The sequence below is a fragment of the Lepus europaeus genome, chromosome 4 (genome assembly GCF_033115175.1).
Source record: "Lepus europaeus isolate LE1 chromosome 4, mLepTim1.pri, whole genome shotgun sequence".
Taxonomy (NCBI): Eukaryota; Metazoa; Chordata; class Mammalia; order Lagomorpha; family Leporidae; genus Lepus; species Lepus europaeus.
The window spans coordinates 12,864,831-12,890,705 of record NC_084830.1 but is presented as its reverse complement, the minus strand read 5'-3'; the positions used below and the strand labels follow the sequence as shown (position 1 = coordinate 12,890,705).

General features: G+C 50.5%; 2 protein-coding genes and 1 long non-coding RNA gene across 10 annotated transcripts in view; 2 read left to right on the top strand and 1 right to left on the bottom strand.

Moving 5' to 3' along the window:
• Positions 1-469: 469 nt before the first annotated feature.
• Positions 470-5,609, top strand: LOC133758272 (uncharacterized). The gene is made up of 3 exons (XR_009865777.1): positions 470-597; positions 4,830-4,887; positions 5,359-5,609. It is a non-coding gene; the product is annotated as an uncharacterized LOC133758272 (long non-coding RNA).
• Positions 5,610-7,488: 1,879 nt separating this feature from the next.
• On the top strand, positions 7,489-13,293 carry GSDMC (gasdermin C). Its single transcript, XM_062189852.1, has 8 exons — positions 7,489-7,708; positions 8,180-8,339; positions 8,588-8,762; positions 9,763-9,868; positions 11,053-11,204; positions 11,510-11,651; positions 12,088-12,161; positions 13,027-13,293. Exons 1-8 carry the CDS (start codon positions 7,489-7,491, stop codon positions 13,291-13,293), a joined length of 1,296 nt encoding a protein of 431 aa, XP_062045836.1.
• Positions 13,294-18,700: 5,407 nt separating this feature from the next.
• Positions 18,701-25,875, bottom strand: part of CYRIB (CYFIP related Rac1 interactor B) — a 173,218-nt gene continuing 166,043 nt past the window's right edge. For all 8 annotated transcript variants that reach the window (XM_062187986.1, XM_062187983.1, XM_062187988.1 and 5 more), the window contains 2 exons: positions 25,155-25,225; positions 18,701-19,444 (listed from right to left, as the gene is read on the bottom strand). In XM_062187986.1, the coding sequence (XP_062043970.1) occupies positions 19,381-19,444; positions 25,155-25,225 (135 nt within the window). In that variant the 3' untranslated portion in view covers positions 18,701-19,380. The remainder of the gene's footprint in view (positions 19,445-25,154; positions 25,226-25,875) is intronic.

The following is a 25,875-nucleotide window of genomic DNA, read 5'->3' as shown; positions in this document are numbered from 1 at the left end:
ACCAGGGAAAGGAGGTCTCAGCTCCCTGCCCTCAACTCCTGCACCTTTCTTACTGCCCTCACTGCCAACTCCCCACCTGGCAAGTAGCGTGGGTGAACTCACATTTCATGGAGAGAAATATGCCTACCCCCACAGCTGAGTTCTTGACAGAAGACAACAGTCCGGGAAGAAGACAAAAAGTTGTGTTAAGTGTTGAAAAGCTTGAACTCAAGGATGAAATTGCACGTACAGGCTGAGCTCACAGCAGTGCCTGCAAGTCACGGCCTTCCCACCAGGGGGCGAGCGGGAATCTGTGCGCACACACTCTCGACCTCACTGAAAAAAGGCATCCCCGGAGGAATGCGCAGGTGCAGCGAACACAGGGCTTACCCGACCGAGGAACGAATCCGAGAGCAGGGTGCGTGCAGAAGTGCTGGGTCACGTGGGGGCGGGACAGGAAGCCCTCTGTAGACTGCAGCTGTCGGGAAAACAGTCGTCAGGAACCAAAACCCCCAATCCGGAAAACCTGTTCGCAAAGGCAGCAGAGAGGCAGAAGGCGTTTATGACTGAGCAGGCGTGAGACCCGAATGGGACGTGCGTCCCAAGGACGCCCCGTGGGTGAGCAGCTTACCCCGCTTTCTAAGGGATTTATATGCATTCCAAAGAGCGGAGGGACTACTTCCGTTCCAAGTTTTCTAAAATGAATGCTCTAAAAATAGGAGGCAGGGACCTGTCTTCCCTTGTCCTCACACAGCCTCATCATCTGGAACACAGAAGAGAGAGCTCCCCTCCGGGCTGATGTGAGGACCGCGGGGAAGTGCCCAGCAATGGGACTGGGGGCGCCGTCACCCTCTCCATCGCCCAGGGTCTCTCCCTAGCCTGACAGCAGACTCCACGCTGCCACTGAGGCGCCCCTCAGCCAGGTGTCCCCCTGGGGTCAGCTTCTGAGAGAGTCTACGCCTGCGTCCTCACTTCCCCCCCCCCCCCACACACACACACCTGCTTCCTCCCGCCTGGACACTAGGAGCAGCATTCTGGGAGGCCCCCTCCGATGGGCCGGTTTCTAGTCTGTCTCATGCTAGTCGCAGGCCTCAGCACTCTCTACATAAATCTGAATTCACCCAAGAAGACTGTAGGATTGGGAGCAGACAAGGGAGGGAGGAGACCCCCCAGGAGAGGAGAGAGGGTGCAGTGACCACCTGAGGCACTTAGGGAAATGCGGGTCCCAGGGCCTCCCTTCAGAGTCTAAGAAATCAGATCTGTTTTCTTTTCATTTTTTATTTGAGAGACAGAGAGATCTTCCACATTCTAGATTATTCCCCCAAACGCCTGCAACAGCCAGATCTGGGCCAGGCTGAGACCAGCGTCCTGGAACTCCATCCAGGTCTCCTGTGTGGGTGGCAGGAAATCACGGGCTGCCTCCCAGGGTGCACATTAGCAGGACGCTGGATGGGCAGCAGAGGAGCAAGGACTTGAACTCAACATTCCAACATGGGAGCCCCAAGCAAGCACCCCAGGTGGCATCTTAACCGCTAGGCCAAACAGCTGATCTGTTGTGGTACGAATCTCAGGTTATTCTGAGGCAAGGGCCCCAGGCCATGCATTGAGAAAGTCTTCCACACCTGGTCTAGAGAAGGAACTCCCCACCACCACCACCACCACCACATGCCCCACCCCGAGGTTTGCAGGTGAAGGACATAAGAGCAATTTGAGCAGCAACAACCGCAGCGCTCCTGACCCAGCTTCTTAGCTCCCCAGCCAGGCCTCACTCTCGGAGGACGATCTGCTATCCTGGTGTGAGACAGATGAGGACACTGGATGCAAAGGGTGATAACTTTCTAAAGGCCATGAAACTGGCAAGGCTCAAAGCTGGAGTTCAAACTAAGGTTTATGTGAGCTCACCCCACTGGGCTTGGACAGTGGTAGATTGGGAACCCAGGACCCAGACCCTAAATGGGGCAGCCCCAGCAACATTGGAGAATGACAGAGTCCAGGCCTAGATGGAGCCGTGGCCATGTAGACAGGGCCTGAGACAGGAATTGGTCAGTGGTCAAGGGACACAGGCCGCCAAGTCAAAGCAGGACATCTTCTTCCCATAAATCTTTATCAAGTTCCTCAAACTGCACCACAGAAGCTTCACCCAAACGTACGACTTTTATTCCTAAAGGAAAGGACAAATTTCTCTTCCCCCTCCCTCATCTCTCCACGTGTACTTCATGCTAAGGACGTCACCCTGTACAACCTAGTATGGAAATCCGTGCATGGACAGATTAGCTCAGGCTGTGTGACAAAATGCCATTTGCCTGGGTGGCTCACACAACAGCCACCAGTACTGCAGGCTGGGATGTCCAGTATTAAGGAGGCAGCAGGGTCAGGTTCTGGTGAGGGTTCTTGCCCTAGCTTTCTCAACGTGTCCTCACATGGCAGAGACAGAGAGGCAAACCCCTTGGGATTTGTTCCCACTGGGGCACTAATCTCATCGAGAGGGCCCCACTCTCGTGACCTCATCTAACCCTACTGACCTCCCAAGTCCCCACTTCCAACCATCATCCTGCAGGTCAGGAGCTACAGGTGGAAGGGAAATGGAGATGATGTGCAAGCTCCAGGGATGCCAGGGGCACTGGCGGTGGGCACCAAGGCAGGATGCACCACAGGGCCACGAGGCAAAGCCGGCCACCCCAGAGTGGTCCCGTCCCCTGAACCCTGCTCTGCCAGCCCCACCATGGGCTGCTCTCTCTTGCTGGTTCTTGCTAGTTTGGGCTCCACCAGCAAGAGGCTCAGACAGAAACTGTTCTTCCTGATAGGTAGCCATAGGGATCAGCAGAAAGTAGCAATTAAGATTCAGCGCTGTTGTTTTTTCCCCCGATGATTTTGAAGCTACTTTTTTATTGGTGCTGAGCATCTGTTTTTAAGTTAAGACAGCATAGCAGGCGGGTTAAGACTGCAAACTTTAAAGCTGACTGCCCTGGGTGCAAACCTCAGCTATGCCACTTCACCTGCAAGCAGTGTGTCGGGGGCAAGTTATTTCACCTGTGGCTCAAGCTCTTAATCCTTAAAATGGAGGTAAGCATTGTCAGCTTCGTGGGGGTGTTGGAAGAGGCTGAGATGCATGCAGTGCCTGGCTGCCACTGTGAAAACACTCAGGAAGCGCAAGCCTTTGTATTTATACCTCTTGGTTCTGGGATGGGGGAGGGTTGGGATCCAAGGCCGCTTCCCTGCAGATGGGTTTCTTCATGCTGAAGAAGCCTTGAACAAAAAGCCACCTTGAGGGACTCAGGGTCAGTTCATGTGGTCAGGTTGGAGGAGTAGGGGTCAGCATTTGGAGAGAAGGACAAATCCCTTCCACTCCCGGGCTGATCCCACACTGCCTCAATGAATGCCCACTCTGTTGAGCAAGTAAGCGAGTGAGCGAATGGCCTGGCTCAGGTAGACCAGTAGTTCCCAAAATGTGCTCAGGGACCAGAAGCAACCCCCTCACTGAGGGCTTCTCACACTTGCACCTTCTAGAACTTCTGACCCAGGAACTCCGAGGTGAGCCCTCCTGTGGACCCTGATGCCACCACTGAAGTCTCTGCCCAGAGGCTCCTGAGTTTGAATGGGAACAGCCAAATGGCCTGAAATTTTCAACACCACAAAACCAGGATGCATGATACACTAAGGAAAAGGGGGCGGGTGGAGAGACAGAGAGCAGGTGCCAAAACACTGACCTTCCTGGGCCTTTCAAATGTTCCAGGGGAGTTCAGGACAGGTTATTTCAAATCAAGCCTGTCTAGGGGAAAAAACTGGCACATCCATTTGCTGGAATGCACAAAAGCACAAGCAACTATTCTGTTAGGACCACCAGACATCTAAGAGACAGAGACCAAAACAAGCAAGAAAGTCGCTCAAAAGAAGCAGAAATCATACAGAGGCAAATATATATATATATTATATTTTTAAAAATCATTAATATCCCCAGAGAAAGAAGAGCCAAAATATTGCAGTAATAACAGGATGTTATTTTAAAGCGAATATTGAGAGAACAAAACTCTTAGAATTAATCAAAACTGTGACAGCATAGATGAAAAACTCAATAAAAGGAATAAAGATAAAATTAAGAAAGTTTCTCAAAAAGTAGAGCAAAATGCCAAAATAGGAAAGAAAAGATAAGAAATTTAGAAGAGCAATTTGGGAGGTCTAACACCCAAGTAAAACAAGGCCCACAAAAAAATGAGAACAATCTCTCTAAGCCTGCATCAAGACTGTTGGTTTGCTGTAGCTGCTGGTTTCAAATGGGAGCCAAGAGGGATACCTTCTGGGAGCTGGTGCTGTGGTGTTGTAGGTAAAGCCACCTCCTGTAATGCCGGCATGCCATATGGGCACTAGTTTGAGTCCCAGCTGCTCCACTTCCAATCCAGCTCCCTGGTAATGGCCTGGAGAAAACAGCAGGAGATGGCCCAAGTACTTGGGCTCCTCCCATCCATATAGAAGACCCAGAAAAAGCTCCTGGTTCCTGACTGCAGCTTGGCCCAGCCCCGGCTATTGCAGCCATCTGGGTAGTAAACCAGCAGATGGAAGATCTCTCTCTGTCTCACCCTCTCCTCTCTCTAACTCTGACTTTCAAATAAATTAATTAATTTTTTAAAAATAAGGGATGTCTTCCATTTTGTCTGTTGGCTGGTCAATATCCCAGTGGGAATGACCAACTCAACTGGAAGAGATACAGTCTTCAATTAAAACAAAAAGAACACAAAGATATCAAAAAAGAAATCATTGATGAAATAATTCAAGAAAACATCATGTAATTTGGACTTGAGTTTCCAGATTGAAATTGCACATCAAGGGCCTGACACATTTTTATGACATTTCAGGACATCCAGGACAATGTGATAATCCAGAGGAAAAAACAAAGGTTTCTTACAAAAGACCGTAAGTGAAAATGATTTTATGTTATAATCACACAGGGAGTTAGAAGCAATGAAGTTATTCCTTTGTGGTGGAATGAGAAGGCCATGCCAAGATGGCCACTGGCAAGCCAGCATCAGTTACTCAGGAGAGGCTTCGGAAATCCCCTGGGAAACCACCTGGCAACAGAGCCTGCCTGGCAACAGGCTGTGATTGGATGGCTTCGGATACTGCCTGGCAATAGGCTGTGATTTGTTAGGGCATAAACTGCCCCTTGACCAGACTGGCTGCCTAGGCTATATAAGCTGCTGTACCAACTGAAATAAACGAGTCTGCAGGCTGCTCGCCCACTTTCACCCTACTCCTGGGGTCTGTGTGGTGACTGCGCACCTCTTGCCCCCACCACGCTCCTCCTCTCAAAACGAATCCATGGCAACATTCCTTCCTAACTTTTGAGGGGAAATTATTTGCAATGTAAAATTCTCTCTCTCTCAGGGCCTGCACTGTGGCATAGCAGGCTAAGCCTCCGCCTGCAGTGCCAGCATCCCATATGGGCACCGGTTCAAGTCTCAGCTGCTCCTCTTCCAATCCAGCTCTCTACTAATGGCCTGGGAAAGCAGTAGAAGATGGCCCAAGTACCTGGCTCCCTGTACCTGCATAGGAGCCCTGGAAGAAGCTCTTGGCTTCAGATCAGCCCAGCTCTGATCATTGTGGCCATTTGGGGAATGACCCTCTCACTGTGTGTAACTCTGTCTCTCAAATAAATAAAAATGAAATCTTTAAAAAAAATTCTCTCAAATCTGAAGGTAGAAAAACAGACATTTTCAGACAAAATGCTTTAAAAATTGCTTCCTATGTCCCTTTTTCCAGGAAGCTGTTAGAGGATATGATAGGCCAAGAAGAAAAAAAAAAATCCAAGTGGAAGGCATTGGATACCAGGAGGTTTGTGTAGAAGAGACCAGGGGTCGGGGGTTCCCAGGGTGACGTGGATTTCCTGGAGGCAGAGGGCAGCCAGCCCCCATCTGAGCAAGCAGAAGGCTTTGGGAGAGATTTCTCCAGGAAGTTGAAATTGATAGAGCACCTTGAATCTCAGCATCTCAGTAGGAGATTTAAGCTATGGGCAGAGTTTGGATGTCACTAGATAGGAGTACCTGGGAAACAAGAAAGGGAAGACAAGAAACAAAAGGGAAATTCTTCAGGAAAGGAAAAATAGTCACGGTTTATCAGTAGCTGCATAGAGCTGACAGAGAATTGTTATGCAACTCACTTGGGGAGATGCAAACAGGACTTGTGCCTGTTCTAGAGGGAGGGGGACTCTAAGTCCTTATCTCTCAAGGTACATCCATGAGCAATGCCTAAAACTGACAATGGTTGGTAACACAACAGACATACGCCCAAATACATATTGCATTGTCCCATTTAAATTCAGTCTCCAGAACTGGAAAATCCATAGAAACAGAAAATAGATCGGTGGTTGCCCAGGGCTAGCAGGAGTGGGATGGGATGTGATGGGACAGCAGGGAGAATGGATGCTAAAGGGCGGAAATCATGAAAATGCACTAGGAGTCACTGACAGGCACACGTCCAAGGGTGACCTGCATGGTATGTGAATTATATCACAATGAACCCAGTTTATAAAAAGATCTAAGGGGCTGGCATATGGGGGCACAGTGAGTTAAGTCTCAGACTGCCATGTTGGCATCTCAAACGGATGCAGGTTTGAGTCCTGGCTGCTCCACTTGCCATGCAGCTCTCTGCTATGGCCTGGGGAGGCAGTGGAAGATGGCCCAAGTGCCTGGGCCCCTGCACCTGCGTGGGAGACCAGGAGGAAGCACCTGGCTCCTGGCCTGGCCCTATCCTGGCTGTTGCTGCCATTTGGGGAGAGAACCAGTAGATGGACTCACTCTCTCTCACTCTCTCTCTCTCTCTCTCTCTCTCTCTCTCTCTCTCTAACTCTGCCTTTCAAATAAATGTTTTACAAAGATCTCTGATACCAAAACAAGCAACAAAAAGTGGAAAGCAGTGTCTTGGTGGGGAGCGGGGCTGCAGCCCTGAAGTTTAGAAACACATCTTACAGAACAATTTGATTTCTTTAGTCCGTTTGAACTTCTTTAAACAACGCATGGCTATTCAGAGTACTCACAAGTAACGGGCCTGGTGGGCCGCTGACGGAGGGGGCAGGCCGCGCGGGGTCCAGGGCTGAGGTCACGGCCCCAGGGCAGGGCTGGCATCCCCGCGGCCTGAGGCCACCCGAGGGTCCTGCTGCGGCTCCGCGGCGTCAGGTAGGGGTTGGGAGGTCCGGGGCCCCGGAGACCACCCCCCAGCTCCCCTCCGACAGGGGCTGGCGGCCTTCAAAGGTCGCCGCTTCCCTCTTGTCCCTCAGAGGCTGAACCCAGACCTGGCACTGGCCCCAGCGACGCTGAGAGGACCCGCAGCCCGCCAATTCCCCTCGCGGGTCCAGCGGGCGCGGCTCTGGCGCCCCCTGCAGGCCGGGGGGCGCACAGGCCCAGCAGGGGCCTCTCCTAGGACTCTGCGGGCTTGGGCCCCCTGGCGAAGTGGGCGTGGATGCGGCCTTGGCCACGGCCCTGGCCCACAGACGCGGCGCGTTTCGCCCCCTCAGGGACCATGTCGTCCCTGTTCGCAAGGGACAGCCAGCTGGTGGTGCGGGAGCTGGGCAGGAAGGGGGAGCTGGTGCCCGCGGACAGCCTGACCAGCGCCCCCCGCCTGCGACCCTTCTGCGTGCTGAGGAAGAAGTGCAGGCGCCACCCCTGGCCTTGGGGCGCCCGCCTCATCCCCACCGACTTCTCGCTCCTGGACCTGCTGGAGCCCGGCTCCCCGGCCCCAGGTACGTGCGGGTGGGCGGTGGGGCGCAGACGGCTGCAAGGGGGCTGTCGGGGGAGACAGGTGAGCGGGGCTGAGCAGGTGGGCAGCCGCACCCGGCACACAGAGACCCCCTCGGCTCGGCTGAGGAGCTGCTTTTTCCTCCTCCCCTGGCTGGGTAGGAAGGAACCATGATGATAACGTTCAGCAACGGCTGCCATGATGAGGTGCCTTGGGCCACGGCCGACATCGACAACTCCTCATCCTCACGGCCACCCTTGGAGGAAGGCCCTGCCGTCCTTCCTCCCCCTCTTAGAGAGGGAGAGAGTAAGGCTCCAGGAGTTCAATGGCTTGCCCAAGGCCACAGCCAGCCAGTACGTGGTGCAGATTGCTTTGGAAGCAGGGCTGAGACCCAAGCCCATGCCCCCACCTGCCCTCACCCCACCAGCCTGCCTTCCTCCCTGTCTGCCTCCAGCATGGGCATCTGTCTCCACAGAGGTCAGCCGGAGCCAGCCTACCCATATCCACAAGTCTGTGACTCGCGGGGTGACAGGAGCCGTGAGCGTCGGGCTGCAGGGCAAGGTGGCAGGGGGCACGCTGGCCGTGCAGACCCTCAGCATTTCCCCTCACACCTGGGAGAGCCTGATGGAGAGCAGGTGAGCCATGGAGCGGTCACGCGGGCAGGTGGGGCTCCTCTGGCTCACAGCCTGTGGCCCTGGGTTATCCAGGCTGGAGGGAGGAGTTGGGGGCGGGGGAGGGGCACGAGGCCTCTCAGGAAGCCATGAGCCAAAGTCCTTAAGCCTAGTGTGCAATTCAGCTTGCAGAAGCCCATTTTCGGCCTGTGGTGTACCCACCCCAGCTCTCCTCTCTCCCACCCTTCCCACCCCCCAAACCACCGTTGCAGGAAACTGAGGACACCCAGGCCCTTGCTGCTCAGGGAGCTGCAGAGCCGGATGGAGAGGGAGCACCTGTACGTGGTGACAGAAGCGGTGGAGACTCTGCAGGAAACCACGCTTCAGAGCCTCGGCAGAGCAGAGGGGACCGGGCAGCTGTCCTTCCCCGGGCTGGGCCATCTGAAGGTGCGAAGTGTGCCTGTGTGGGTGTGCAGTTGTCCTGAGCTGCCACCAGAGGGCCCCGCCCTGCTGCCCTAACTGGCCTCTTCCAGCCAGGGAATGCTGACTGCACCCTGGTTCTCAGTGCTGGCTGCACTTTGGGGTCACCTGCGAGGGTGTTTCCTTGGGTTTTGTTGTTGATGTTGCTTTGATACCAGTGCCCAAACACCTGCCCTGTTCTGTCTTCGGTGGTCTGGAGTGAGACCCAGTCCCTGGTAGTGTTTGCTGTCTCCCGGGTGATCCTTCTGGGTCAGTGAGGCTGGGGGTCTGCAGTCACTCTGCAGACGTGCCAGGGGAACAGGGCCTGACATGACCCCTGGCTGACTGTGGGAACTGGGAGACCCACTTTCTGGCAAGTTCTAAGAAACACACCAGAAGGGACTTCCACACAAAGTAATTTATTTGCAGCAAATAAGGAAACCACAAGATTTTTATTTTATTTATTTGAAAGGCAGAGTTAGAGAGAAAGGGAGAGAGAGAGAGCTTCCATCCGCTGGTTCACTCCCCAAAGGGCTACAACAGCCAGGGCTGGGCCAGGCCGAAGCCAGGACCCAGGAGTTTCTTCCAGGTCTCCCACATGCGTGCAAGGGCCCAAGCACATGGGCCATCTTCCACTGGTTTCCCAGGCCATTAGCAGAGACCTGGATGGGAAGTGGGGCAGCTGGGACTCGAAGTGCTGTGTGGCACTTCTTAGAGCTCTTGCTGAGCTCACATGCATGTTTTGACCCTAGAATGCCTTGGGGCTTCTTTCTGGAAATAACTTGTGCACAACGTGTTTTGCAGAATCCTGTGCTTGCTGCATTTGGGATCTCTCCCCTCCTCCAATTCCTGCAGCCTCTACCCTGACCACCCCAGAACACCCTGCATCAAGAAAGACCCCACAATCCCCTCCAGCCCCCCTGCCTCTAGGACCCTCTCCTGGAGGCCTGTGAGGATAGAATGTCCAGTTCTCCCTGCCCCTTCACAGGTCCAGGGGCAGAGCAACATGGTCAGAGAGAAGATAGTGACCATCCCACAGGGCAGTGTCATGGCCTACAGAGTGCTGCAGCTGGTGGTTGAAGAGGATCACTGGGGTCAGACCCCCTCCCACTTTGCCCATGCCAGCCAGTGCCCTGGGCGCTGTTTCTCCAGGGATGTGAACGTTAGCTGGCCACGCCCCCACTCCCACAGCACGGAAGGGACTTGGCTTTCGCAGAGGAACACTCACTCCCCAGCCTCTGGGGCAGGGCTGCATCCTACTGGAGGGACGGTCCTTGTCCTCTAACTGGCACAGAGACTCAGGAGTCTCGAGCCTTGGTAGTGGTGATGGGGGTTGTTCCCCTAATAAATGTCCCATCCCAGTGCCCCTGTGAACCACAGATGTGTCTGGAGCTGAGCCTATGTGGGACTGCCCCAGGTGCTCACATCTGGCCCCTGAATCTGGGACCTCAGCCCCAGGGTGGGAAGGAACAGAGCTCAGACAGTCTCCCGCCCCTCGTGGGCAAGGTGGAAACCAGGAGCCATCACTTGGCCTGTGTGCCCTGGTGGTGCTGTCCACAGTCTCCCTGGCCTGCACAGTCCCTGCTACATGTGGCTGGTTTCGGCATTCCTCTCAGGGACACTCCCCTCTTCCTGCCCGTGCTCTCTCTTTGCAGCTGTTCTCTGCCTTCCCGAAGGGCGGCGCTGTGGGGACGCTGGTGGAGGTGAGCATCCTGAGGTCTGTCTCCACTTGGACAAGGCCCTGGCTGGCTCCCGAGGTCCCCTCCCTCTGCCATGTTGTCACCCTTGTCCCTAGGGGCTGACTCCACCTAAGGAGAACCACCCAGAAGCTGTGGGTGGTTCATGAGCATGGGAGTCACGTGGGTGTCCTCCTCCAAATAGAGACGGCAGCTGTGGGCACTCATCTGTCTGGGTTAGAGGGTCTGAGATGGGGTGTGGACAGTGTCTGGGACCTCAGGGGACCTGAACAGGCCACTGTCATGGTCCCGGTGGTCAGAGCAGGAAGGCAGGGGTAGCACAGGCCTGCTGAAATGGTGCTTGGAGTGTGAGAAGCCCATCCCAGCTGGACAGACAGGGACAAGACAGAGCCTTGGAGGCTGGGCCCTGAGCCATGGGTTCTCTTCTTCCTGGGGAGAGGGAGCTGTGGGGGTGCTGGGTGTGGCAGGTGCTTAGCGAGTGCTAACTGAAGTCGGGGGTGGGAAGCGGGCACACACAGCAGTGCTGTGTGGAGTGGGACCTGCCCCCTGGGCTCAGACTTTGGGACCTCCTTGGGCCCCAGGTGAGGAGCAGGACTTCCAGGACCTGCGGAGCCAGGTGGCTGCCCAGCTGCAGGACCTGGCCACACTGTCCCCAGAGCTACGCAAGACACTGCTGGGTGCCCTCCACGGATTGCTCGGGGACCCTCAGGCGCTCCAGGAACTGGAGGATGTGGTGAGGGGCCCCTGGAATGCAGAGGAGGAGGCAGAGGGGAAGGAGAGGCAGAACAGCACTGAGTCTTGGGAGGAGCGCCCAGCCTGGCTGGGTGAGGCAGGCCCCGTGCTGGGTGGGCACAGCTATGTCCAACACTCCCCAGCATTTGCTCACTAAAGTGACTAAAGCCACTCACCCCCAGCTAGAAGAGCCAGCATCCAAATGCAAGCTTATGTCCCATCCCCTTTGGGGCCTGGGGTGGACAGAAGACCCAATGTGAGACCCCAGCTGGCCCCATGTTACTCTCGCTTACCCCTTCCCTGCAGCTGGAGCAGGCCCTGGACGCCGGGTTGCTGGGACAGTTGCAGGGCCCTGGCGGTGTCATCGTGTGCAGCCTGCAGGACCCCTCAGGCAACCTGTCGCCCTCCAGAGGCAGGGCCTTCCTCCACCTCCTGGGAGCCCTAGTGGGTAAGGGCAGTGGGCTGGGGCTGAAGGAAGAGGGCCCAGAGGGAGGTCCCCCTGAAGCTCCGATGGTCAGCCCCACAGAGCCCCAGCTTGACCTTGGCCAATCCTCACATCCTGATGAATAATCACATCCCAAAGCCACTGCCAGCAGAGGAGCTGGTACACCGAAGCCCTTTGATAAGTGGAGCCCACCTCCAACCTGACTGGGTTTCAGGAAAACCAAGGAGCCGGGCAGGGTAGGGCAGCAACTTGCTTGAGGCCACTCAGCGGTTCCAGGGGTTGACACAGCTTCTGTGTTTCAGAACCCTGGCGGGATTCACCCACCTCAGGGCTCCAGCATCCTAGCTCTCCCTCCCCAGGGTTTCCAGGGCCATGAGGAGAGTCGTGGGGTGCCCGAGACCCCTGCACTCAGTGCTCCTCCCTCTCCATCTCTCCACAGTGCTGAATGACAGCCAGCAGAGGCTGCTGGCCCAGGTCCTGGAGAGACAGATCCTGCCTCAGCAACTGGAGCTGGTGAGAGCCTCCAGGGAGATGAAGTGGGCTGGGGGAGCAGCAGGGGAAGACTGGAGGGTCCAGTCCCCAGCTCCTGGGGTCCCTGAAATGCAGAGAGACAGACAGGTCTTCCATATGCTGGTTCACTCCCCAAATGCCCGCAACAGCCATGGTCTAGGCCAGCCTGAAGGCAGAGCAAGGACCTCCATCTGGGTCTCCCATGGGGTCGCAGAAACCCAAGCACTTGATCCATCACCTGCTGCCTCCCAGGATGCACATTAGCAGGAAGCTGGCATTGGAAGCAGAGCCGGGACTCGAACCCAGGCACTCCAATAGGGGCTGCGAATGACACAGGCAGCATCTTCACCCCTGCACCAGATGCCCACCCTTTGTTAGCCCTCTGCACCGCTCTGGCCCACAGAGTGCAAGTAGGCCCCAGGTTCTGACCTCCCAGTGTCCAGGTGGGTGCAGCCTCTCCCCGGTGAGCCCTATCCAGTCCTGCCGAGCTTTATTCATTGACTGTATTCCACCTGTGCCTTGTGCCAGGCTCAAGTGAAAGAGCCAGCCCCCCACCTCCACCACTCAGGGAGATAACGGCAGTCCTGAATTTAGCGCATACAGGCAGACACGGAGCTGGACATCTGGGCAGAACAGCTTGTACAAAGGCCTGGGTGCTGGCAAGGGTTGGCGCTCGCTCTCTCCTGCCAGAGGAAGTGAAAGATGGTGTTGAAGCCAGTGGGGCTGGGGTTGGACAATACCAGGGTCCACCATGCTACAGGGAGCAGACCCCAGGGCCACGGCATGTCTGTGGTGGCTTCCCCAGGGTGGCTTCTACTCACCCAGGATACCAGAGACCCCTCTGTTCATTCTGATTGGTTCCTTGCAGGTGGCAAGCATCCTAGAGCCCAACTTCTCTCAGATGGAGGAAGCAAGATTTTCCCTCCCACCAGAGGTCCTCTCAGCCCTGCCCAGTGAGGCTGTGGCCCTTGCCTTTAGCCTGCTGGAGAACTGTGGGCTGGAGCTCCAGGGGCCCGGCTGCCAGCTCAGCTGGGACCCCGCTGCAGTGCCACAGGTCTCTGCACTGCATGGGTGCTTGGAAGGGCTGCAGCTGCTGGCCGGTTCCAGCCAGGGGCCCCTCCCAGCCAGTGTCTGAGAAGGATGTCACATCGTGCCTCTAGAGTCCCGACTCCAGGGAGCCGCTGGCCTTGGGGTGGCCTCCGCCAGGACAGGCTCACACACTGTCTCCTGTTGCTTTTGGGGCTGGTTCCCGGACGTTGGGTAAGCTCTTTTCAAGGTGGGTCCGGATTCTTCCTGAGACCTTTGGAGGCTGGTTCCAGAACAACTGGCCCAGTGCAAGGCTCAGCTGCCACTGGCAGCTATGCAGCTCTGTGCTCCTGCCTGGATCGCTGGACCACGGAGTTCACAGTAACTCTAATAGGACTGTGGTGAAGATCCTGAAAGCTAAACTGAACGCGCTCAGAGGCGCACCTGGCTGTACTGAGGCCATGTGTTGGGTTGTTAATAACAGCGTTAGTCTTTCTGAAGGAAGCTGTGAAGGCTTTCTCCAGGTACAGAGGACTTAATTTCCCCTTAATTCCCCCACCCCCCACCAGTTTCCCTGTCTGTGAGATGAGAGGGGTGGGTCAGAAGGCTCGGGTCTCCCCAGCTGCACCGCTCAGGGGATTTGGGGCAGGGGACCAGGGCTGGCCGCAGAGCAGGCTCTTTCGAAGTCTGGTTCTGATGGCCACTCCCAGCACCTCCCCAGGACAGAAGTACAGGTCTTCTGATTGACGGGGGTAGAGGGGGTGGCTTTCGGTACAACATGGCTGTGTGTGAGAGCGTGTGTGGTGCACGTCCACGTGTCTGTGTCCCCTGGACAGCATGCTCTTCTATTGTGGCCCCAGTAAAGATGTTTCCTTGCCTTGGAAGGAGCTCCTGGAGCACCCACCTCAACAGCTCAGCCTCCAGGAGGTCCTCGCGTGGGGTCCGCACAGGAGGTGGGGCAGGGGCACTGCTTTGTGGCCAGGGGATGTGTGTGGAGACCCCTCTTCTGCCTTTGGCTGCTTCTGTGCAGGTCTCCCTGCTCTGGCCTGCCCCAAAGCAGATGAGACACATCCTGACAGCAGTGTTACCCTAGCAGCTTGCCCAGGTACAAGTCGGGACCACAGGACCCAGGGACAGCCTGAAGCCAGTTAATGGGCAGCTGCAACAGTAGATCCCTAGTAGTGGTCTCTCCCTGCCCTGGGCTGCCTGGTAGTCTGACTTCCGGCCCCCGCCCCACCCTGCCAAATGCCCCCTGGAGAAATCTCCCTCCTCAGCCCAGCTCACGCCTGGAAGGGCAGCAGCTCTGATTACCTTGTCATCCTGTGATCCTGCCAAATGGGCCTCCCTTCCCCCCTTTCCATCTTGCTCAGTCCTAAAGCTGGGCTCCTTCTTGGCACCTCTCACTCCCACATCCACTCTGCTGGGGAAGCCTGTCAGTTCCACCTTCTGAACACCTCCCCAGTCTGGTCCCTGTCCCGACACCCAACACAACACCCTGCAGAGACGTCCTGCCCGCATTACCGGAACTGCCTCACTGCCGCCTGTCTGTCCTTGGCTTGGCAGCTGCAGTAACCCCTTCAAACACATCACGTCAGGTCACTGCTTCACTGTGACGCCTCACAATGGCCGTCAGGCTCTGACCTGTCACCCTTCTCTGCTCCCTGCTCTCCTAAGGCACTAACACTCCTTCCCTCCCTCAGCCTTGGCTGGAGTTAACTCTTGTCTGTGCACTACCACCGAGCACCTTTTGCTCCATTAACTTCCACACTTAGCATCTCCCAAGGCCTATACAATCTAGTGATTATGTTGGGGCACTGGGAATACAGCATGCAGGAACAGACATGGCCTATTCTTATGGAACTGACAACGTGGAGTGAGGCAGATATTAAGAAAAAAAAAAATGTACTCACTGTTAATTCCAACTGCAAGGAGCTACAAAGGAGACCCCTAGCCCCAGAAGGGGTCATAGGAAGACAGGGCATCCTAAGAGCTCACCACACCGTAGGACTCCACTCCCACCAAGCAAACTGATCAAGCAGCACTGCTTCCCTGGGGAGGGGGCTGGGTGCACTGGAAGCCCAGGGAGAGGAAGCAGCACAGCCAAGGCCTCCCAGAGGCAACAGATGCCCCAGAAAGCTACCTCTTCCCTCGGTCTTTGCGGTCCTAGGACACAGACCACATATGGCTTGACAGGTACTCACTAAACATGTCTTGATATAAAGACTTGTGAACACACTCATGTTTGAAACAGTTGTGTTGCTGGTTTTAGTTTCTAATATGCAGTTAATCCTCTGCCCATTTGGAAGACTGTGGTCAGGTCAGTTCTAGGACCTCTTTATACAGGCATCATTTCAATCATGCAGCACAGTCCAGTAACCCCATTGGGTGAGGAAAGTATTTAGCACCACTAAGTCCACTGATGACTCTGGACCAGGGGCGGGGAATGTGCAGTCCACAGGCCGGTGCGAAATCATTTGATCTGGCCACTGCAGGAGGGACTTGAAATTCAGGAAATCCATAGCAGGCTAATTTTGAAGGAATTTTGTATGGCTCACGAATGAGGTTACAAATATTCAAATGGCCAATAGCAGAAGAAAGGTTCCCCAGCAATACCTGGAATAGGCTACCTTGCACTGGTTTTATATAGTGAAGCGTCACAGAAGTCAGAATGAGAAAAACATCGATCATTTCTGTCCCCCGGATATGCAGGGGAGGTTATGCACAGTGAGGCACAGTTCTTGGTGCCACACTTCAAAGTTCAAGAGGGAGACCAGAATGAAGTCCCACTACTGCCTTTGCAGGCAGTGCTCCAACAGATGTTGGAGGTCACTTGCCTCAGGTATCTCACTTCTCTAGAGGGGGGGGGGGGGAAGTTCCCAAGAAATGACTTGGATTGGGGTCACTGTCAGCGCACAGGTTTTTTTGTTACACCTTTATGGCCATATCCTATCCTAGAGATTTTTTCAATATGCTCTACAGGGATTACTGGTTTAAGACTCCTGGAGTGGTAGTTACTGAGGTCTCAAAGGGAACTGGAATGGCTGACATTTTAACAAAAAAAGCACATGACAATTATCTTGAAACAAGCCTAAAATACTTGCAGCAATCTTGAAATAGGCAAGAATGCTTTTTATCCCAAATCTTCAGAAAATGAGAAAACCATGGGCTAACAAGCTCCACTCATCTACGTGGAGGGCTGTGGTGAAAGACAAGAATGGGGGTTGGGTGGAAGGATGATGCCATTCGGCATCCTGGAGAGAGAGGCACAGGGACTGAGGCTTAAGATGAGTAGACACTGACCAGATGGCCTTTAGGGCTAAGAGGAAAAGGCAGCTTGAAGTGGGAGGATTTCCCTACACCTACACTGCAGGGCCGCCCCTCCCTCCAGGGGATCCTGGCCGTTTTCCTGATAAGCCTGTGCCCTGACCTACTGACCTTCATGCCAAGGACAGAGATCAGATTGCACAGGTGAGAGGATGCCTACTTTCTCTCTTTGGGTGACCTGGGGACAAGTGTTAGACCTGAGGCTGAATCCTCCCGTTGGCAGCAGAGATGGCTCCATTTATCAGGCTGTAGAACTGTGCTTCTATCTCATCAAACTGTCAAATCAATCTGCTCCAAACAGGAAGAACAGGCAAATTTCGGGAAGGGCCACACAGGAAGTATTTTAGCCACTGAAGACCATGTGGTCTCTGACACAATTCTGCTGTTGTAGTGCAAAAAATGCCATAAAAATATGTAAACAAACTGGATTGTGTTCCAATAAAATTTTATTTATGAACATGAATTAGAATTTCATATACTTTTCTCATGCCACAAAATATTCTTTTGTTCTCAACCTTTTAAAAAACCATTCATTATTCTTTTGATTTTTTTTTCCAACCATTCTTAGCTCACAGGCTATACAAAAACAGATGGAGGGCCCATCAGCCCACAGACCAGTGTGCCAACCCCTGGGCTGGAGCTGAGATTTTCCCACTTACTCTTCAACATGCAGATGGAGAACTATGTCAACTGTATTTGCCACAGCAATAGACTGCCTCTACTGCACCTATTTTTTATCTGTATTTGCTCCATTTAAGCATTCACTTGGCACTGATTCCAATGTGGGTACTGTGCAAGACCCTTCCTTGGGATACTGAAAGAAGTCAGGCATGGCTCTTCCCTCATGTGCTCACGGTGTCTCGTCTCCACACACTATGCTTCTCACAGAATCAGCAAAGACATCCACAAGTACAGTCAAATGTCAGAGGTGTTTTAGGAGATCCTTCTAGTAGATTCTTAGGGCTGCCATTAACAAATTACCACAAACTGAACAGTCTGAAGCAGAAATTTACTTTCACAATCTTGCGGGGCAGAAGTCTGGAATTGAGATTGTAGCAAGGTTGGTTCCTTCTGGGGCTCCAAGGGAGCAATTCCTGTGGCTCCTTGGCTGAAGACACAGTGCTCGCATCTCTCTGTCCACCTTCACAGTGCCTTCCACTCTGTGTCCATTTTCCCTTCTTTTCTAACGACGTGTCATTGCATTTAGGGCCCACCCTAATACAGGATTTCACCTGCAAACATCCTTTTCCCAAATAAGGTACCATTTACAGATTCCTGGTGGACATATCTTGTTTGAGGGTCCACTACTCAACCTGTTACAGGGACTCTCTGAAGAAGATGGTCAGCGTTACCCATGAAAGAGAAGCTGAAAGAGGGGTTTACCAGACGGACATGAGGGAGTAAGAGGACATCGGGTTCAGTGACCTGCCGGACCAGAGTTCCAGAAGTGACAGTGCATGGACAATCTAGCAAGCAGTTGCGCCCAGCTGCAGATGAGGGTGTGAGGTGGGAGAATGGTGAGCAGGAGGAGCCTAAGGGGTCAGCAGGATTCCATCAGCAAGGGCCGTGTGAGCCTTGGTGTGGTGCTACAAACCCAGAAGGACGTGACGGTGGCCTCTGGGATTCTCTGGCACGGCTAACCACTGAATCCTATCACATCTCAGATCCTCTCCTTATACCACTGGCGTGGCTGCAGCAGACATTTGGAGCAGCTTGTTCTTCTTAATCATGAGACTTGGATTTTAGGATCTTAAACTGAAAAACATGTTAGTTTTCTATCACCAGTGGATCATGGCCCTCATGTTTCACTTTTCTCCTAGGAGTTTCTCTTCTACTCACTCCTCCCAGTGTGTCAACGGCTGCTCTTCCTTCCACACTCTGTCTCATGCTGCTATGCTCTCACTCCTGCGAACCGCAAATCAGAGTGTGGCTTTCCCTTTATTATTACATCCATATAATAGTAAATTAAGAAAAAAGTCAAGTTAATGACAAGATCACTGATCTTATCACACTTAAAATCTTAAAATCATTGAAAACTATGTACACTGACAACAATTACGAAAAACACTATCAGTAAGACCCAGTTCTCCCCTAAAAGAAGGACAAATCAGGTAACATATACAAATTCCATAAAATATACACGGGGAAAACTTCAGAAGCCTAAAAACAAAACGTCAGTAAACCAACCACACTTAGAAAAATGAAAGCTGATTTTTATTTTATCATCAACAGCCATTCTTTAAACATGAACATGCATACGTAATATTCTACGCACACATCACAGTTTTTAACGTTAGTTAATAAAGGTTAAACACACAACATACATCCTTACAAAAAAAGTCAAAATGCAAACTTAAAACTTTAAACAAAAGTCTTACTAATTTAAAAAACGTTTGTGTTGGGTACCATTTGTACAACACAATTAATTTAAACATTTTCATTTTGGCTGCACATGAAAAAAGCGGCAGTAGAAAATAAAGTTGTTGAGGGCTTTTAAATAGCAGAATAGGCAGTTTTGCCATGCAGGAGAAGCAATATTAAATATTAGTTTTCAAAAAAAATCCACATTTAAAAATATTTAGTTCAAGTCACAGAATTTTTCTCAGTAGAGACCCCAATGTAATGCATAATTAGCTGCCTTAGATGGCCTTTTTGAAGGGACAATGTCCCTTCAGAGTGAAACTTTACTGATTTTGGCACAGAAAAGAAGTCTTCAGAACAAGAACATGATTAAAAAAGAGGGAAGAGGAACAGAGGAAAGAAATAAAAGCAAGAATAAATGAGATAGTAATTGCAATCACTAAAAAACTGTGCATTCTCAGTCATTGCAGAACACTGTCTTCTGTCCACAGCAGGTCTCACTCCAGAACTGTTACTGCAGCATGGATTTAACTTGCTTGGAGGTAGTCTCATCATTCAAATGTTTTGTTGTGTACCTAAAAGAAAAGAGCAGTATTATGGAATTTTATCAGGTTTTATGATTACGACAAGATGAGCAATCGATCAGGGAAATCTCTCACAAAATTATGTCTCTTCACTACAGCTTTAACCCCGTTCAGATTCCCAAACCATAGACTCCTGACCAGCCAACAGACAAGCTAATAGCTATTTCACTTAGTTACAACTTAAAATGTTAAACCCTCATATCATTAATTAGCTGTAACTTCTCACTCAGATGAAGTTAAGTGTTCTATCCCAGAGGTTGGCAAATCGTGGTCCATGGGCCAAATCCAATCCATCTCTTTTTACTACAGCCTGTGAGCTAAGCATGTTTCGAGTTTTTACATTTTGGATGGGTCAGGGGAAAAATTAAAAATGTGTCAAATTCAAATCTCAGTACTTCCATATGACATACCTTACTGATTCATTTACATAGTAAACCTCAATGTTTGCATATAATTTGCCACACTGATTCATTTACATATTCCCGACAGTTATCTTCTTGCTATGACAGCAAATGAGAGAGTAGCTGTGACAGAAGTCACATGGCTCACACAGACTAAAATATTTACTTACCCTCTGCCCTTTAAAGCAAAGTGCACCACCTCTGTTCTGTTCTGTATATAAGACAGCAGAGCTACCACAACCGTCACATCCCTCAATCTGGCACTTAGAGAATACCTTAATTCTGTGTGTTCCTTATCTCCAAGTAGATGTGTTTTACTATGATCATGCAAACTCAAATTAAGAATCCAAAGAAGAATTAGTGATTATTATGATAACATTCACCATGGGATTCCTTTAAACAGCAGAAACCAATAGGCAAACCTACTTAGTGTCAGACACTAAGTTCCAGAAGTTTGCCATCCTGCGGAGGGAGAAAAGTACAAGCAGTAGTAGCCAAAAAGACTTGCTCATGTAGACATCACAGATCGCTAGTGAGGAGGCTGACAATTTCAAGTGCAGTGAAAGCCAATGGAGGACATTAAGTAGAAGGTGATGGGATTTCAATCCACTGGTTCACTCCCCAAATGACAGCAACGAAGTCAGGGATGGGCCAGGCATGAGCTAGAAACCTGGAACTCAATCTAGGTCTCCAATGTGGCTGGGCAGGGACCCACAAACTAGAGCCATCACCTGCTGCCTCCCAATGTGCACGTACATTAGCAGGAAGCTGGATGGGTAGCAGAACCCAAAACTGATACGGGATGGGGGCATCCCAAGAGGGGTCTTAACTGCAGCACCAAAAGCCTACCCCTCATTTCTGTTTTGAAAGGATCATTCTACGGAACAGGAGGAGCAGCAGGAAGACAAAACAAGGGCCTGATACTGAGGACTGCGGGGGAAATGATCAAGGCTTTGGCCAGATTAGAAGCAATGGAAAAAAATGCTTAAATGTGGGATCTTTTTGGAAATAATTCATTGGTTTGATTTACAAGAGTTTCACATGTAACCTTAAGAACTGTAGACTTTTAAGCAGGTACACAAGACAGTTTCAAGGTTTAAGCTCAACTCTTGTTAAGTTCATTTCAAATCCATTTAAAAATCAAAGAAAGCATCTGCAATCAAGAACATCTTTGGAGAGGTAGAAAGACACACACATGGTAATTGTGTACCTAATACACTCTCTACAATATTACTGAAAGTGAATTCCAAATTGTTCTCATATGTGAAAGAGACGCTAGCATGACTGGCACCTAACAAGTGCTCAATCAATACTTGGGGTAGGAAGACAAGTGATGTTGCTAGAATGGAAAGAAAAGCCCACACAAGATCACTGACATTAACCGGGACATAATTTAGCAAACATTTAGCCTGCTTTATGCAGAGTAGTTAAAAATGTCACAATCTTGGGGCCAGTGTGCATGCCATATAGGTGCCGATTTGAGTCTTGGCTACTCTACTTCCATCCCAGTTCCTTAGTAATGCACCAAGGAAAAACAGAAGATGGCCCTTGCACCCATGTGGGAGATCTGGATAAAGTTCCTAGTTCCTGGCTCTTGGCTTCGGCCTGGCCCAGTCCTGGCCACTGCAGTCATCTGTGGAGTCAACAAACAGATGGAAGATCTGTCTCTTCCCTCTCTGTTAACTCTTTCAAATAAATAAATAAATCCTAAAAAAAAGGGAAAGAGAGCTAGAGATGGGAGTTCATGTTCAGTCAAGAGTCAGAGAGAGAGAGAGGGAGAGATGTCTTCCATCCACTGGTTCACTCCCCAATTGGCCTCAATGGCTGGAGCAGTGCTGATCCAAAGCCAGGAGCTTCTTCCAGGTCTCCCATGCAGGTGCAGGGGCCCAAGGACTTGGGCCATCTTCTACTGCCTTCCCAGGCCATTAGTAGAGAGCTGGATCAGAAGTGGAGCAGCCAGGACATGAACTGGTACCCATATGGGATGCCAGCACTGCAGGCGGTGGATTTACCCACTATGCCACGGCATTGGCCCCTCTCTTTTCCTTTTTTTTTTTTTTTTTAATTTTTTTTTTTTTATTTTTGACAGGCAGAGTGGACAGTGAGAGAGAGAGAGAGACAGAGAGAAAGGTCTTCCTTTGCCGTTGGTTCACCCTCCAATGGCCGCCGCGGTAGCGCGCTGCGGCCGGCGCACCGCGCTGTTCCGATGGCAGGAGCCAGGTGCTTCTCCTGATCTCCCATGGGGTGCAGAGCCCAAACACTTGGGCCATCCTCCACTGCACTCCCTGGCCACAGCAGAGAGCTGGCCTGGAAGAGGGGCAACTGGGACAGGATCGGTGCCCTGACCGGGATTAGAACCCAGTGTGCCGGCGCCGCAAGGCAGAGGATTAGCCTGTTGAGCCATGGCGCCAGCCTTTTCCTCTTATTAAAGGCATTTTGTCCCATTTCTCTGATTGTAAATCACAGACAAAACTTTTTGCTTTCTCAGCATAGTGTTAGTTGGAGGTACTATATATATAATTACAACAGAAAATCATTCAAAACCAAGCATATGTGTATGTATGTGTATGTGGTTACACCTCCAGTTTAAATGTTTTGGTCAACACTTCTGCAAATGGTAAGCTCCATTTTGTAGAGGTCTAAGTCACAACACTTACATATTTTGGGGCTATAATGCATTCTTGGGTCCGGCACTGTGGTGGCAGAGCCAGAATCCCATATGGCCGCCAGTTCATGTTCTGGCTGTTCCTTTTCCAATCACTTTCTCTGCTAATGGCCTGCGAAAGCAGTTGAAAATGACCCAAGTGGCCGGCGCCGTGGCTCAGTAGGCTAATCCTCTGCCTATGGCACCGGCACACCGGGTTCTAGTCCCAGTTGGGGTGCCGGATTCTGTCCCAGTTGCCCTTCTTCCAGTCCAGCTCTCTGCTGTGGCCCGGGAGTGTAGTGGAGGATGGCCCAAGTCCTTGGGCCCTGCACCTGCATGGGAGACCAGGAGAAGCACCTGGCTCCTGGCTTCGGATCAGCACAGTGCGCTGGCCGCAGTGCGCCGGCCGCAGCGGCCACTGGAGGGTGAACCAATGGTAAAGGAAGACCTTTCTCCCTGTCTCTCTCTCTCACTGTCCACTCTGCCTGTCAAAAAAAAAAAGAAAATGACCCAAGTACTTGGGCCCCTGTACCTGCATGGGAGACATGTGCCCAGATAGACGCAGTTCTGGCCATTGCAGCCATTTGGAGAGTGAACCAGTGGATGGAAGATCTTTCTCTCTGTCTCTCCCTGTCTGTCTGTAACTCTACCTCTCAAATGAAAAAATAAAATAAAATGCCTTATTATGCTCTGTGTGAAGCATATGAAAGGTGAGGCTCACATGAAGCAGTGAGTGAAGGCGCCTGAGCTCAAACTGAGACCTAGTGAAGAGGCTATGCTCTCTGGACATGGCTACCTGCATTACTAATAATGACACCCTCAAGTGTATCACAATAAACCTAACACTTAATGAGAGCATGTGGTTTTAAGAATGAAATTAAGAACACTTAATAAAGTGCATGGAGTTTTAAGAATGAAATCCTGGATTTGAAACTACATCCCAACAGTTACTAGTTACATAATCTTTAATTTCTCAGAGCTGAGCTATCTTTTGAGTCTATTCAGTGGAGACACTATTACTATCCCACTCCCACCAATCACAAACAGCTCACAGCTGTGGTGATTACAGGGCTAGGAAACACTGCCAACTAAAACCACTGCTAGATAAGCACCCAGGTATAAGGGTTAACCTTACAAAACTTCCCAGGTAGAAGAATGAACACCAGACACTATGGACAAAACAGCTCAAGACTTATATCTAGATCAGAATTTTGTTTTCTAATTTCAGTCATCTATTTGGAAAGAAAAATGTCACAGAACTGACAGGTAGCACTTGCCTCCATGGCATTTTTCTCCCACTTTCCTCAAATGCAGATTACAGGGGGGCAGGGGGAGCTTCGCCACCACCTTTCACCAGCCCTGAATGCCCTCCTTTGCCCTAACCTAATGCTAAATAAAGAGAGTAATTACCCCTAAAGTCTAAAAAACATCACTAGGTTCACAGCTTTACACTGATCTCATAGGCATACTTTCTCCATGGTAAAGAAGTAAAACTAAAACCTCCTGTACTGGAATTACCTCTAAGTTCAAACAGAAGACTTCCTGCCACTGGCTGACTTTGAAGACTCTGACCTACCAGAAAGAAAGGGGCTTTGGAGAAAAATCAGACTGACTGAGACACAGGGGCATCCAGAAAGTTACCGAGGAGGTAAGACTCACATCACCTAAAGTATTGAAAACTCAAAGATGTTTGCATTGTAAAGACCAGGCTTATATTTCAAACAGTCTGACATTATCAGATTTTTGAGTTCCTTAATGTATCTGATGTTCATTTAGAATAGATTTCTCTTATTTTAGCCATCATGGCTATAGGATGCCTTTCATATTCTCAGTAACATCATCTGATGGTTTCACTCAACTGAAATGACAGCCAACATTTTGCTTTTTGATGTGTTCATACAATTTTTGTATTTAAAACCAAAGTAATCAAGCAATGGGAAACTGACTTTCCTTTCAGGGAAATTATTTCACACGTTAAATTTCTGTGGCCAAAATGTAAGGAAGTACTGAGAGTTTCATTTAAAAATATTCTAGCATTCTTAGGATCTTCTGTAACTAAAGTAAGAGAAAGCTGAGAAAAGACATCATCTAATGGCTGTCTATTTCCACTGTAAAGAATACAGAAAAAAATAACACAGGCTGTATCTGCAATTATACTCTACTCAGGGAAAAGAGCTGGTTCTAAAAAACCTGTATGGAATTATTTTATAAAAATGTAACTACCACACAGGGCTATGATCAGCCATACAACACAAGAGAGAACTCCAGATGGCTCAACACAGTGAGATTACATGAATTTCTTTTTCTTTCAAATTTCCTGTGTTTTCTTAAGTTTATTTACAGTTAGCATGTATTACTTTAATTTAAAAAAAATAAGTAATCTCTGCTTCAAGAGGGGAAAAAAGTAAAAGCCAAAATCTTCAACCAAGACACAAAACTGCTATTCTCATGTGGATACATACATTTCTCATCATAAAATCCTACAACTACTACTGGATAAATACATCAATCAGCAAAATTAGACCTGCATATTTCTAGCTTGAATATTTATCTGCATTTCCTTTGTGTTACTTCCATGTTGAAGAATTTTTTTTTTTTTTTTTTTTTTTTTTTTTTACATATACATAAGCCAAGTATTTTGCTGACAGATACACACCTGAGAGCATTTAGAAGACCTTCTACACTGTTGGGAGGCTGGTCCTTAAGAACTTTGATACAACCTTTCATCTGAGGATAAAAGAAAACAGAACAAATCACCCAGTTTTCAATAACATTCATTTTCATTAAAGTAAAATAAACTTAAATCAGCACCACAACTATGGACTACAGAGTTTACACTCTAGAAAGGGCAAATTAATTATTCTTAAAATAGAAAAAAAACTATGTAAGCCTTATTATTTTCAGTTTGTCAATGAAATGAAACTTTTAAAGAAACAAATAAATCAAACTCAAGTATCACTCACACAATCAAAAACAAAGAGTTTGTTTAGGGAAGACTTCCTGAAAAGTGTTAAGTAGCCATTTCAAGGACAGAATGGATATGTGTAGTGAGGATCCAAGGAAGATGCAGGCAGAAAAATCTCACGACAAAAACATGCAGGTTCCCAAAGCAGAGGACTGACAAGAGTTTATCGAGGCTGGAACAGGATTATAGGGAGCCCCGAATGCTGGGATGACTCATCTGGAGCTGACGAAGGAAGCAGGGCCCAGCTACAGCTATTAAGAAAGGGAACAGGGGCCAGTGTCGTGACTTGGTAGGTTAAGCCTCTGCCTGTGACACCAGCATCCCATACGGCCACTGGTTTAAGTCCTGGGTGCTCCACTTCTGATCCAAAAGCAGTGAAGGATGACCCAAGTACCTGGGTCCTTCCCATCTA

Bases quoted from the DNA above. Each gene is read 5' to 3' on its own strand.
- GSDMC (XM_062189852.1), top strand. From the start codon at position 7,489: ATGTCGTCCCTGTTCGCAAGGGACAGCCAGCTGGTGGTGCGGGAGCTG. The intron at 11,652-12,087 runs GTAAGGGCAGTG...ATCTCTCCACAG, and splicing joins CCTCCTGGGAGCCCTAGTGG to TGCTGAATGACAGCCAGCAG. The intron at 12,162-13,026 runs GTGAGAGCCTCC...GGTTCCTTGCAG, and splicing joins TGCCTCAGCAACTGGAGCTG to GTGGCAAGCATCCTAGAGCC.